We start from the raw sequence: 13,677 nt of genomic DNA on the forward strand, positions 1-13,677 counted from the left end.
TTGAAGTACAATAAACGACAGTAAATAATTATACCAACGACAAAGAAATGAAGATTCGGAGCTCCTGGTCGTCGGGCACAAGTAGCAGCACTTCGGAACGTCGTTTGGAGCAGCACGTAGCACTTGAATCACTTGGAAGAAGATTATTCAAGCTGCTGGTCGAGATGTCCTTTTATTGGGTGTTCAAGGCGCCTCCAGTGCCAGTCAAGGCGCCTTGAACCCCAAAACTTATCCCTGTTCCTGCGCTGTGATAACCTCCGCTGACTGTTGCTTATCCCAACTTGAAGGCGCCTTCATCAAGCTCCAAGGCGCCTTCAATGGTCCAAGGCGCCTTCAATCCCTATGAAGGCGCCTCCAGCTCCACTTCGCAGCCAGCTTCAGGTTTTGCACCCGAGGCGCCTCCAAGCCTCATGGAGGCGCCTCGGACACTGTTCATCCGAGTTCTTCTTTGTGTTTTTGGTACCTGCAAGTATGTTAATCCAAAAATACCTGCAACACAAAGTTAACACAAAATAATAGTAAGAATATGAAATTATGACAGTCTCCGGACTGTCCGGGTCTGACTTCGGATTTCCGACCGGAAACCCTAGGTCGACCCGACGCCTACTGTTCCCTCTACGCGGAACGCGTCCTCACCTACTCCTCTCAGGAGATTTACCTATTGCCAGTGCGATCCTCCAGATCGACTGGACTTCTGCTCAGCACTCGACGCTTCCGGACTTTCTGTTGGACATCCGCTTCTCGGCTAGTCCAGTCTTTCACCTGATTCGCGACACCAGGACTTTCCACCTAGGGTTACCACCCCTAGGACTTTTGCCTGAAGCCATCGACCTGCCAAGACTTTCCGCATAGGGTTACCACCCCCTATGACCTAGGGTTACCACCCCCTAGGGTTTTTCCCTTTGCCTAACCGCAGCTAGGACTTTTCTCCACCTAGGGTTACCACCCCTTAGGACCTAGGGTTACCACTCCCTAGGGTTTTTCACCTGCCTAACCGCAGTTAGGACTTTTCCTGAAATACTCATTCAACATGTTAGTTCACAACACACCTTAACTTTGAATCCTATGCCATTATCAAAACTCAGGTTCGATCGTTAGATGCTTCCCGCACCAACAAAACCTTCCTAGATTTGAAAACTCTTCTTTGGCCGAATTTTTCTTAAATTCTATTCTAGGTTTCTAATCCTCATAAAATCTGAAAATCACATAAAAAGCCTTGTACCACAGGTGAGGGGAAGCTTACATCCTTTTCGCTTGTGGATCTAAGGTATGGTGATGGAAGAAGTAGCCTCTTCTTCTAGTTCCCTTCCCTTGATTCCCTTGCTAAGTCCTCCTTGTATCTTAGGCTTTCTTAGGAGAAAACCTTGGCTTGGGGCCGAAGATGGAGGAGAGGGGACTGAGGTTCTCGGTGAGGGAGAGGGAAGAATGAGAGAAATGAGAGAAAAATTAGAATTCTTCTCTTTACTTGCTCCCTTTTATGTTAAGGAGGAAGAAGTAGCAAAATTAGTTTTTGCTTTCCTTCTCCCTTAGCCCTTTTTCTCTATTTTCTTTTTATTTTTATTTATTTATTTATCCTCATCATTCATGGTGAAATAAGGGGGAATGAATCCCCTTAATTAGCCTCTTTTATTTTCGGCAAGAGAAGAGAGAAAGAGGGAGAGAAGGAAGGAAGGCAAGTTGCCTTTCTCTTGCTCTTTTCTTGTTTTCTTTTGGCTAACTTTTACTCTCACCCTTATCATGAGTTTCCCTCCTTTGCTATCAATATCTTCTCTCTATCCCAATTGGTTTCTACTAATTAATTCTCTAAATTATAATATAAGAGGTTCAAGGTTCAATCATTGACCTCCTCTTCTTTTTATTTCATTTTATTTCTTTTTGCTTCAACCCACTTCCTTTTATTTTTCTAAGGCAAAATCCTACATTCATATGCTTATCTTAAAAGCTTAGTGGGTGTTACAACAATATCCCTCTTCCTACTATTCTACTTATAGGAACACTTTATGTCTTGATACCTATGAGTATCTCCCCAAATGACCCACAAGTTATGATCGATGTGTTTCTCGATGTAGGTCTTCTATAATTGGATGTGTCTCGGGAATACATTATCTTCCTTGAAAATGGAGAGTCTTCTCTTTATTGCGTGAAAATCTATTGGCAGTCCTAAATACCGTTCGTCATTTCAGAATATGAGGTGTAGTTTACCAACTTGGGCTTTCTCGTTGTATGCAGCAAAAAGATGACTAAACAACCCTAGACACCCATAAGTGATCTAACTTCCCAACTGGTATAACTTTCTACCATTTGAGAATACACAAAAATATCTTTGCCAAAACCCCATATCCGAGAAGTCCCACGGGAGATAACTAAAATATGTATTTATTGAACTTCGCATATCAACTCTCCTTTCATAATATTTTAGATATACTTCTCCTTTGATCTTGATATCAAGATATCCTCTATGAACGATAACAAATTGATCCAAATACTCCAAGGACACCAGGTTGGTCAAATCCATGCAACTGGCTGGAGAATTGGTAAGCCCAAACGACATCACAAAAACTCATAATGTTCATACCGTATGCTTCTGAACATCAGATTCTATACATCTGTAGCTTTTACTCTACGCTGATGTTAGCCAAATCTTGATGTGATCTTAGACTATACTGATATGTCCTTGAATTGATCAACAAATCCTCTAGATGGTCTCTATTTTAAGTTGTATCAACTTGCTAGACATTGTCAATGATTCATCCTTCTTCTCAACAAGGAAGATCGAAGCTCCCCAATGAGCGACACTAGGAAGAATAAATCCTCTATTATCACTAGGGATATTTATTCCCGATGATCTTTGTATTAAGTCATCTGGACCCGCTAGACCATTTCAACCATGCATCCTTCTTCTTCCCTTAATCCAACATAGTATATAAAGTCAATCATCCAATCAACTAGAGTAAACAACATAAGTTTGTACTGAAGATATTTAGTCCGAAGTTCATCAAATTCGCACCCAGGCACACCCAATCATAATATCACTGGCAATGAGTTTATAATCTGATCACCAATTGTAAATCATCAAATCTATAAATATCACCCCATGCCACTCATTATGCTACAATCAACGACAAATATCTAATGATAAACCATTAAGTCCATATCCATTAACAGACCATCAGAAATCGACATATCACCAAATCTAATACTATAAGATCCATTAATGTCTCAAATCATCCTTAACATTAATCAACCTTGATCGCTTCCTGAACAATGATAGAGCATAATAAAGTCATCCACCCACAAGTGCATGACTACTAAAGTCTAAGGGGCATCCCTATACTTCCTAATTGATGATCATCCCTTTCTAGGTGGTAAAGATGCGGTTAATCCATGCGATATGAGTATAGAAACCCTACTAATTTTATCCAAAAATATCTACCAACATATGCTGACAAAGTGTTGACTAATCTGATATAATATAGACTTCAAGACCTTGGGTAAATGATCATGTGTTCAAGGTCTTGAACTAGTTGGTGGAAATAATGTTAATTGGATCTACTAACCATTATCTTATAATCTATCACATCACACACAAAGAACGTAACTCCCACAGAGCATTGAAAAGCTTTCAGTTATCATGAAGGAGAATTTTGAAGCTTCGATAAAATGAGAAGGCAAGAACTATTGTGGTGTTAAAAGGTGATTCACTCGCCTCTAACGTTGTTAAGAAACAAACAAGGCGTGATAAAGAGTTAGCTAGAATATTATCCTTACCATCAATATGCTGGAATTGAACAGGAACTCCGAGGCCAGTAATAAAATCAGTGAAAGAAATCCATCTGACTCTGGATGACTTGTTTTGTGCTGATTTATTAAAAAAGCTAATTATGGCCTGGCAATCTGTTCGTACAACCAATTCTGGTTTATCAAGATAATAAATCTTGAAGTTATTTAGGCTATTCATAACTGCATGGATCTCAGCATCAATGGTTGATTTAATAGGATTGAATTTCTTGCTCGCATAGGCGCATATTCTTTCTTCTGACTTGGGGTCATATTTTTGAGCTTTCCATTTACAAATCCCTCCCCAGCCTTCCATACAGCCATCGGCTTCTATAATAATAAAACATATGTCAAGAGGTAGCTCTAAGTCAGGAAGTTTAGTGATTAAGCCCTTTACTTTATGGATTAAGGCCCAATGTTGGGAATTCATTTTCTTTTCTCCGGTTGGGCTAGTCTTTGAATACAGTGGTCCAAGAATTTTCTCCATTTCCGGAATATAACTTCGAGCGTAATTGAGGAGGCCTAACCAGAATCTGAGTCCCTTAGTATTTTTTAGTTCTTCATCTTTGAAATCTGCAATCTTTTTGATAATATGATCTTGCAACTTAATTTTTGAATTACCAATTGATGCACCAAGAAACTCAATTGTTGGGCTTCCAATCTTTATTTTGGTTGAGCTAAGAATAAACCCATTTTTCTTGCAAATATTGAGCATGATTTGTAAATGCTTTTCATGTTCTTCAGCTGTTTGAGAGAATACTAATATATTATCAATATATACGGCAATGAACTGCTCAGTACCTTTGAAGCAAAGATCCATCTTGCGTTGAAATATTGTAGGAGCTTTTTTTAATCCAAAAGGCATTATTAGCCATTCGTAAAGTCCATCGGATATCCAGAAGACGGTCCATTCTACTGAATCTGCTAGTCCATTGCCAGATCAACACAGAAAAGATAAATTATAAGCAGCTGTTAGTGTTAGATAATTGAATAACATATAAGAGAGGACATATACCTAACTACTAATTTGGATTTAATTCCCCAACCTTACGATGGTAACACCATCATACATTAGCTAAGTGTTCATTTCAAAGGACAAAACAAGAAGTATCGTGAAAGTGAAAGTACGCATGCAGGATCGCAATTAGTGATGCACCCGTGTGTTTGGCTGGAGAGAGAATATAACCCAGGAGAGGAGAGGAGAGGAGTGCACCACCCCGCATATCTTATTCTTGGCTTTCTGAGGCGTGGGAGAGGGGGAGGATGGAGAAGGGTGAGGCTTCCTCCGCTTGAGTTATGTAGCAGTCGGCAATCCTTTGAAGTAAAGATTAACTGATAGAACCAGGTGGCAACAGCTTGGCCAGTTGGTTGGGAGAAGGCCTGGCGTGTATAATTTTCTTTTCTTTCCAATATTTTTAGGTCATTTTCAACATAACTAACCCACTAAAGAGTAGAAATCAAGCATTATCACCCAACAAGGGAACAAGAGAAAGGATTGTAACCCTGACTGTCATCATCCAACTCATGACTAGTGCCCTCAGCTGGGCTATAATTAATGTAATTATTTTGCGCTTAATTATTTGTCCGAGACGATCTTGTTTCAGGTGCTCCAGATTTCGATATGACCACATTAAAAAAAAAAAAAAAAAGTGGTTGATGCTCCGGGCGGTCACATGCACGGTGTTTCCTACGTTACAGACCTCGATCCACAGGTTTTCCTGCAACTTGCATAGTCGTCTCACAGGATATCTGCTTCTGAGTAGTTGAGAGCCCTTTTTGATTCTTACGCCCTCGTAATTTAAAGTTCCTGGGTCTGTTCTTATGCACGCATCGTACTTTGCCATCACTATTCACTCCTGAGCCATGGCTGCAGGTTCTACCTCAAGATCTGTAAGGTGAGACATTCTTAACATGCATCACCAATATTGATAATCACTAGACACTGCTGTTGTTTTTGAGCCTTTTACTTGTTGTTGTTGTTGTTGTTGATCGTACGTTTTCAGATTTAAAGAAGAAGTTGAGTTTGCGGCAGACACGACGGAAGACATGAAGCCGTGCAAATCCTTCAAGAACAAGGTGCTGTCGCGCGTCTTCTCCGAAGACTACGAGTTCCTGATAGGTAACGACAAGCGGCTGTTCGACCCGCGAAGCCCTGCGATTCAGCGGTGGAACAAGGTCCTCCTCGCGGCCTCGCTGGTGTCCCTGTTTCTCGACCCTCTCTTCTTCTACATCCCCGAGACGCCGGCCATGGAGTGCATTGACATCGGGACTAGTCTCGAAGTGGTCCTCACCGCGCTCAGAACACTGGCCGACATATTCTACGGCATTCAGATCTACGTCCGCTTCCGAACGGCCTTCGTCGCGCCATCCTCTCGAGTATTCGGGAGAGGCGAGCTGGTCGTCGATCCTTCCAGGATCGCGTCGAGGTACTTGGCCAGGGGATTCTGGGTCGACCTGGTGGCCTCCGTGCCATTGCCGCAGTTAATGATATGGGTCGTCATCCCCAGCCTTAAGGATTCCACCGTCACCGACAGCAAGAACTTTCTTCGATTCAGCATCATCTTCCAGTACCTACCCAGGCTCTTCTTAATCTTCCCCCTCTCCGAGCGAATCATAAGGATGACCGGAGTCATGACCGAGAACGCTTGGGCCGGAGCCGCGTACAACCTCATACTCTACATGCTCGCGAGCCATGTAAACGCTAGCTGCTAACCCCCTACGAGCTAGCCTTTGCCATCGCCCGTCCATAGATTTCGGTGAATTGAATCGTTAATTTGTGTGATCTATCTATACAGGTGATCGGAGCATCGTGGTATCTTCTGTCGATCGAGCGGCAAGAAGCGTGCTGGAGAGCTGCCTGCCAGCTCCGGGACTTCTCATGCCAGTATAAGAACTTGGAGGGCAAAGGGAGCGATGGTTGGAAGAGGAGAAGTGAGCTAATTGGGAGCTTCTGCAATCCAAGTAACGACTTGTTTCAGTTTGGAATTTATGCCGATGCATTGGAGTATAATGTGACATCCTCTTCTTTCGTCCAGAAGTACTTCTACTGCTTTTGGTGGGGTTTAAAGAATTTGAGGCGAGTAGAGAACGAGTTTGTTAGATCGATTAATTTAATTAATTGTACTATAGTTCTCGATCAGATCAGTCGAAGCTCATGAAATTAATTATATTTGTGTGCAGTTGTTTGGGGCAGAATTTGTCGACGAGCATGAGTGTTAGTGAGATCAGCTTTGCGATTGTGATCGCAGTCTTGGGCTTGGTTCTCTTCGGGCTGCTCATTGGAAACATGCAGTCGTATCTTCAATCGACGACGGCGAGGTTGGAAGAATGGCGGGTGACGAGGACGGACACGGAGCAGTGGATGCGGCACCGGCAGCTTCCGGCGGAGCTGAAGCAGAGCGTGCGCCGCTACCACCAGTTCCGGTGGGTAGCGACGCGCGGGGTGGACGAGGAAGCGCTCCTGAAGGGGCTGCCAGTAGACCTCCGGCGCGACATCAAGCGCCACCTCTGCCTCGACCTCGTCCGCCGCGTGCCCCTGTTCGACGAGATGGACGAGCGGATGCTGGAGGCGATCTGCGAGCGGCTCCGGCCGGCGTTGTGCACGCGGGGGACGTGTCTGGTGCGGGAGCTCGACCCGGTGGGCGAGATGCTGTTCATCATCCGCGGGTACGTGGACTCCACGACTACCAATGGCGGCCGCAGCGGGTTCTTCAATTGGTGCCGGATCGGACCGGGGGAGTTCTGCGGGGAGGAGCTGCTGACGTGGGCTCTCGACCCACGTCTGGCGGCGGCGCTGCCTCTGTCGACGCGGACGGTGGAGGCGGTGACGGAGGTGGAGGCGTTCGCGCTGGTGGCGGAGGACCTCAAGTTCGTGGCGTCGCAGTTCCGGAGGATGCACAGCAAGCAGGTGCAGCACAAGCTGCGGTTCTACTCGCAGCAGTGGCGGATGTGGGCGGCGTGCTTCATCCAAGCGGCGTGGGGAAGGCAGAAGCGGCGGGGGCTGGAGCTGAGGATGAGGGGGGACAGGGAGGCGGCGGCTCCGTCCGCGTCAGTGTGGTCTCTCCAGCCGTCGACTGAAGCTAAAGAGAAGTCGAAGACGAAGGAGAAAGCGGTGGCAGGTGGAAAAGGGAGTAAAGATGGGGCAGCGAGGAAGCCGGCGTTGAAGAAGCCAAGGGAGCCTGATTTCTCCCTGAAAATGGAAGAGGAAGAGAACTAGATTTGGTTATAGATGTAATTAGTATGTTAATATATATGGGCGACCTACGTCAATCCGTCTCCAATGTTTAGTATGTTAATTATAAACATATTATTGTAGTGTGGTAGATGGCATGTATATATGCTACAATTACTTTTGTATTAGACTTGGGACTATTGGTCAAAACTAAAATGATCACCACATACTTCTAATAATTATCATGAATATTTATTAAAATTTATTGCGGATGAATAAATATGCATAATTTATATGTTTTTTTTTTTTAAAATGTAAGATTAGTAACTTTGTATGGAATCATATCAAAGGCTAGATACAATATTACACATAGAATGATTATGACCTTCCACCCGAGAAGGACCTCGAGCCGCCTCTTCGAAACCCATCAAATTAATGAAGGGTCGAATGGTGAATAGCTGAGCGGTTGGCTTATGAATGAACGAGTGATATGTTGCACCGGTTTGAATGACTTTATTGTGACAATTCTGCTCACACTCACCGTGTAACTGGGATTCTAAACAGCTTCACAGTCGAGGGCGATCTTGCAGCCTTCAGCTACACGACTAATGACTAATGACTAACGGCTAACGACTTAGATATATGGTTAGAAGGTTTTATAGCTTGGTACTCGTCAACCGCACGGTTAAATAAAAAGAGCACACGGCACTTCAATCATGCACACATTTTAAGAACATCCTCGTTGAGAACATCCTAAAAAGGTTACATATAACACTTCTATCATACACATAATTTGGAAACATCTCTCGAAAAGTCACATAGGACCGGGCCGTCTCAAGTATTTGTGGAGACCTTAGGTAAAAAAAAAATTTAGACGTTTAATATTTTTTTAAAAAATCAAAATTTTTTATTCATCTATTTTCATTCGGACTTGGGATTGGAAATAATGAATTTATTTTTTTAAAAAATAAAATATTAATTAAAAATATATTTTTATATAAAATTTAGTTTTCCACCTTTTCAAAATACCAAATTATTATTAATTAAATTTTTATATTCAAATTTTGATAATATTTATTTTAATTGATAAAATTTTTAAATAATTTAATCTTTCTTTTCTTGAAATATTATTGAATATAAATATGACTTTATTAATTTTAATTTTAAAAAACTTCAATCAAAATTTTTAGAAAAAAAATCATCAACAAACAATTTTAGCTTGTTTACGTTATATAAAAAATTAAAATCATCTTTGAATATTTTAAATGGTTCAAATCTACTTTAAAATTAAAATGAATATTTTATAATTAAAGTAATTAATTTTGAAAGAATTGTGAAAGTTTTACCTCATTAATTTTATTTTCATCAAATCATTTTGATCCTGTCAAGAAGCTAAGAAGATAAACCTGTCGGTGTGTTATGTCTGGAAGGTTGACCGCATCCCCATGACCCGGATGATGAGCTATCTTTTGCGTTGACCAGGTTGTCCGAAGTCCCTTGGTCAACAGTACCTGTAGCCAGCGACCAGGTTGCCCTGGTCTCTGGTACCCCGATGCTCGAGGCGGGTCTCACGAATATATAAATAGCTGCATAGAATAGAGCAATAAAATAAGTGATGAGCACGAGAACGTACCCTGGTCCCGGGGGGAAACCTCGAATGGAGTGGTGAGTCGGTCACGTTGCTGATCGAGTCAGCGCGATCCGGAAAGGGGGATGAATATGGGTCAACCAGAGGTCCAAATCTGATAACGGCGACACAGAATCCAGTGCGGCCTAAATCCAAAAGGCGGCACGTAGGCCGAGATACCACAGTGGCTCACAAGCCGGGACACGACACGCAGGCTGGATAACCAATAACCCACAATCATGATAGCAATACAGAGAGTAAAATACAGCGGCTCGGTGGCCGGAACCACCTCGGCTCGTAGGCCGAACATCATCTTGACCCGAAGGTCGGAATAGACAAACCTGAAAACTTCGAACTGCGGTTGTCCGAAGGGCGACGGCAGATGGCAGCCCGGATGGTGATGGCGGACAGTTACCTAGAGGCGGTATCTGCTGTAATCACCGGCACCAGCCACGGGAAGTGCCGGCGGTGATGGCGGAGGTGTCGGCGGTTGTTGGAGAAGGTGGCACCTGCTGCTGGGGGTGGCAGTGGCGGCTGGAGACGTCGGCTGCTACTGGAGGAGGCGACACCTGCCGCTGGGAGGCAGCGCCAACCGTTAGAGGCAGAGGCGCTTGCTGGGAGTGGTGCTCGCTGGAGGCGAAGGCGCCTGCGAGAAGAAGAGGCGCCGACTGGAGGAGCAGGTGACTTTTGCTGGCATTGTGAGGAGCAGTAGAGGAGTCGCCGGTGCTGTGAGGAGCTGTCGAAGAGTCGTCGGCACTGTGAGGAGCAGTAGAAGGAGTGGAGTCGGCCGCCTTCACACACACGAAGCCCCCCCCCTTCCTGTTTCGCGACGGTCGCGGCTCGAAGAACACCAAGCGTCCCCGGTGCTTGGCGGCGGCCATGAACCAAAAACTCGTCCCCCTTAAATGCCCTAAAACCCTTAACATAAGGAAAGACCCAAATGCCCCTTTCTTTCCTCCAAATCCCCTTTGAGCCCTCTAACATATCTGTATCACAAGCCTCCCATTCAAGTCTAGTTGAAGGAGACGCAAGTCCGATTGACTGGACCAAGCCCTAAGTAAAATCGCTATCGAATGCGAAATCACTGGGCTCATCTTATCATGTTGAACGAGTAGCTATAGCGATGTCGAGCAAATGACTCAAGTAGCATCGAGCGAGCGACGAGAAATAATGCGGTCCAGGCAACGGAGATAATGCTGATCAGGTAGAAAGACAGGTGATCGAGCCGAGCGCGTGATCAAGAAGATGTCGATCAGGCGATCGAAAAAATGCGACCTGAGTAATCGAGAGAGCGACGCGTGGGAGATGGTAGTGATGCCGAGCGAACTACGAGAAATAATGCCAAATCGACAGTTGGAACGATGCTGAGAGAGCGGCAGAACGCGATGCCGAGCGACCGGCAGAATGTCAGGCGAGCGGCGAGTGAAATGATAATTGACCGAACGACACGCGAGATGATGAACAGCCAGAGCGGATGAGCAATACCGAGCGTGCGACCTAGCTCAAGTGAGCGGCCTAATGGACGGTCGGAATGATGTCGATCAAGTGAGTAGACACCGAGCGGACGATGCTGAACGGGTGTCCGAGAAAATGTCGGCCAGTTGACCATAAGATGCTGACCAGACCCTCGAGAACATGGCGAGCGTTCGACCGCATAGTCTAAGTGTACAGCCGAACGGTGGGCTAAGCGATACCAATCGGACGACTATGAGAATGCTAAACGAGCTGCCCGAAGAATGCTGATGAAGCGATCGTAAAATGCCGCTCGAATTATCGTAAAATGCGACCGGGTGGCCAAAGTGTCGACCTAGAGATGAAAAATAAGACCGAGCGGCTGCCAGGCCAACTATCGGGCGAACGCTGAGTGAGCGCCTGGACAAATACCAAGCGAGAGGCAAAGCAGCTCTGGGCAAGAGTGGAGCCTGAAAACTGAGCGGGAGCATAGCCCGTGAAATCCAACGTGAACGGAGACGAAAAGTCGTGAGCCGAACGGACGCATCGCGCGTAAATCGAACTGGAGTGTAGCCCATGAGTTGAAGGCGTATGAAAGCGAAAGTAGTGAGCTGAAAAAATTAAAGTCGTGAGCCGAACGGGCACAAAGTCGATGAGATATTATGGCCCGAAACCAGTGGAGGTTCACGACCATTGGAGATAGCTCGATCCCGAGTTATAAAATTTAGTTTTCTAACTTTTCAAAATACCAAATTATTATTAATTAAAATTTTATATTCAAATTTTAATAATATTTCTTTCACTTGATAACATTTTTAAATTATTTAATCTTTCTTGAAATATTATTCAGTATAAAAAAGACTTTATTAATTTTAATTTTAAAAAACTTAAATCATGATTTTGGGGAAAAAAATCATCAATAAACAATTTTATCTTTTTTCATCATATAAAAAATTAAAATTATCTTTGAATATTTTAAATGGTTCAAATCTACTCTAAAATGAAAAATAAATAATATGATCAATAATATAATTAAAGTAATTAATTTTAAAAGAATTATGAAATTTTACCTCATTAATTTTATTTTCATCAAATCATTTATTTCTTCTAATTACATTTTTTTCATAAAATTATATATATATATATATAATACAATAACAATGTTGATATCTATATATTGTAAAAATTTATTAATAGTATTAATTACGAATAATATATCATACTGAATAGCCACATCAAATAAAAATTTAAAATTTTCAATCTCATATACGGCTAAAAAATTACTTCACTTTTTGTTTTAAGATCTTCACTAGTTTCTACAAATTTATATAAATTTTCTCTTATTTGTGGAGCTTGATATTTTTATTACTTTTACATTTTCAAAATGACTTTCCCAATATATTTATGATAATGGTTCAAGAGTTAAATTAGCAATATGTGTAGGATCGAACTAGACACTAGAGAGGGGGATCTATGATCGTACTGCTCGTATCTACTAAAGCATCATATACATCCTATACATCTACTAATAAACAAACCAATATGAGCAAATGCAACAAACATATCTTAATCATATGTAGACATAACACAGATATATGGATATAATAAATAAACAGCATACACAAACACATATCATATGCATATGCATGAGCATTGTCACTCTCATCCACCCCTCAAGCTACAACAACCCTGTTAGGACCTTCGGATGCGGCTAGAGAGGGGGAGGGGGTGTGAATAGCCGACCCCAAATTCTCATTTCTTCCTACAATTTGAGTTAGCGCAGCGGAAATAAAAGATAGAAACGAAACGGAGAAGATCAAACCTCAAACGCGACGATATAACGAGGTTCGGAGATGATACTCCTATTCCTCGGCGTGTCCGTAAGGTGGACGAATCCTATCAATCCGTCGGTGGATGAGACCCCGAAAAATCGACTAATAAAAACTCCTTCTGGGTGGAGAAACCTCGCCACAATCTCTCTTGCAACAACAAGATCAGCGTACAAGAAATATAGCAAGAAGCCAAGAACAATATGAATGTAAAAATACTAATTTGCTTGCCTTCTTGTCGACTGTTGATGAAGCAACAACTTCACGGAGGCCAACCACAGCAGCAACTATCAGTTGGAGACCCAGCCGAGGGAAGCTCACACAAATCTTCAGCAGTAGAGAGCTCAACAAAGCTCAGATCGCAAGGAGGAAGAAGAAGAAGAAGCAAGCAGTTCTGTAGAGGCCCTCCACCTCGTTATATAACTTGAACCTGCGAAGAAGAAGACAGAAATCTAGCCGTTGTGTCTCAACGGCTAGGCCTGGACCGGTCAGGCCATAGCCTGATCGGTCCAGGATATCCCTGATCGGTCTGTGGACCGATCATGCCCTAGTCTGATCGGTCCCCAAACCGATCCCAACTCTTCACAGTTAGGGGTTGCCGATCCTTGATCGGTCTGTGGACCGATCAGGCCATAGGTGGATCGGTCCATAGACCGATCCCCCTATTGATCCCCTGTCCCTCGCTTCCTGATCGGTCTACGGACCGATCAGATAACTTACAGTGGACTACTGTGTGGTTACTGATCGGTCACGAGACCGATCAGATAACTAAGGTGTCACTGGATCGGTCGATAGACCGATCCAGACAGCCAAAGTATCAC

General features: G+C 43.4%; 1 protein-coding gene across 1 annotated transcript; it reads left to right on the top strand.

Moving 5' to 3' along the window:
* Positions 1–5,582: 5,582 nt before the first annotated feature.
* On the top strand, positions 5,583–8,136 carry LOC122024849 (protein CNGC15b-like). The gene is made up of 4 exons (XM_042583576.1): positions 5,583–5,672; positions 5,781–6,471; positions 6,573–6,853; positions 6,958–8,136. The coding sequence occupies exons 1-4, from the start codon at positions 5,641–5,643 to the stop codon at positions 7,991–7,993; spliced, it is 2,040 nt and encodes a 679-aa protein (XP_042439510.1). The 5' UTR covers positions 5,583–5,640; the 3' UTR covers positions 7,994–8,136.
* Positions 8,137–13,677: the final 5,541 nt, after the last annotated feature.

Source organism: Zingiber officinale, chromosome 1A (genome assembly GCF_018446385.1).
Source record: "Zingiber officinale cultivar Zhangliang chromosome 1A, Zo_v1.1, whole genome shotgun sequence".
Lineage (NCBI taxonomy): Eukaryota > Viridiplantae > Streptophyta > Magnoliopsida > Zingiberales > Zingiberaceae > Zingiber > Zingiber officinale.

What these genes read in the sequence shown, in the direction of transcription:
- LOC122024849 (XM_042583576.1), top strand. Translation starts at nt 5,641, where the DNA reads ATGGCTGCAGGTTCTACCTCAAGATCTGTAAG. An exon ending in TCTACATGCTCGCGAGCCAT is followed by an intron (nt 6,472 to 6,572) that starts GTAAACGCTAGC and finishes CTATCTATACAG; the next exon opens with GTGATCGGAGCATCGTGGTA. An exon ending in TGGGGTTTAAAGAATTTGAG is followed by an intron (nt 6,854 to 6,957) that starts GCGAGTAGAGAA and finishes ATTTGTGTGCAG; the next exon opens with TTGTTTGGGGCAGAATTTGT.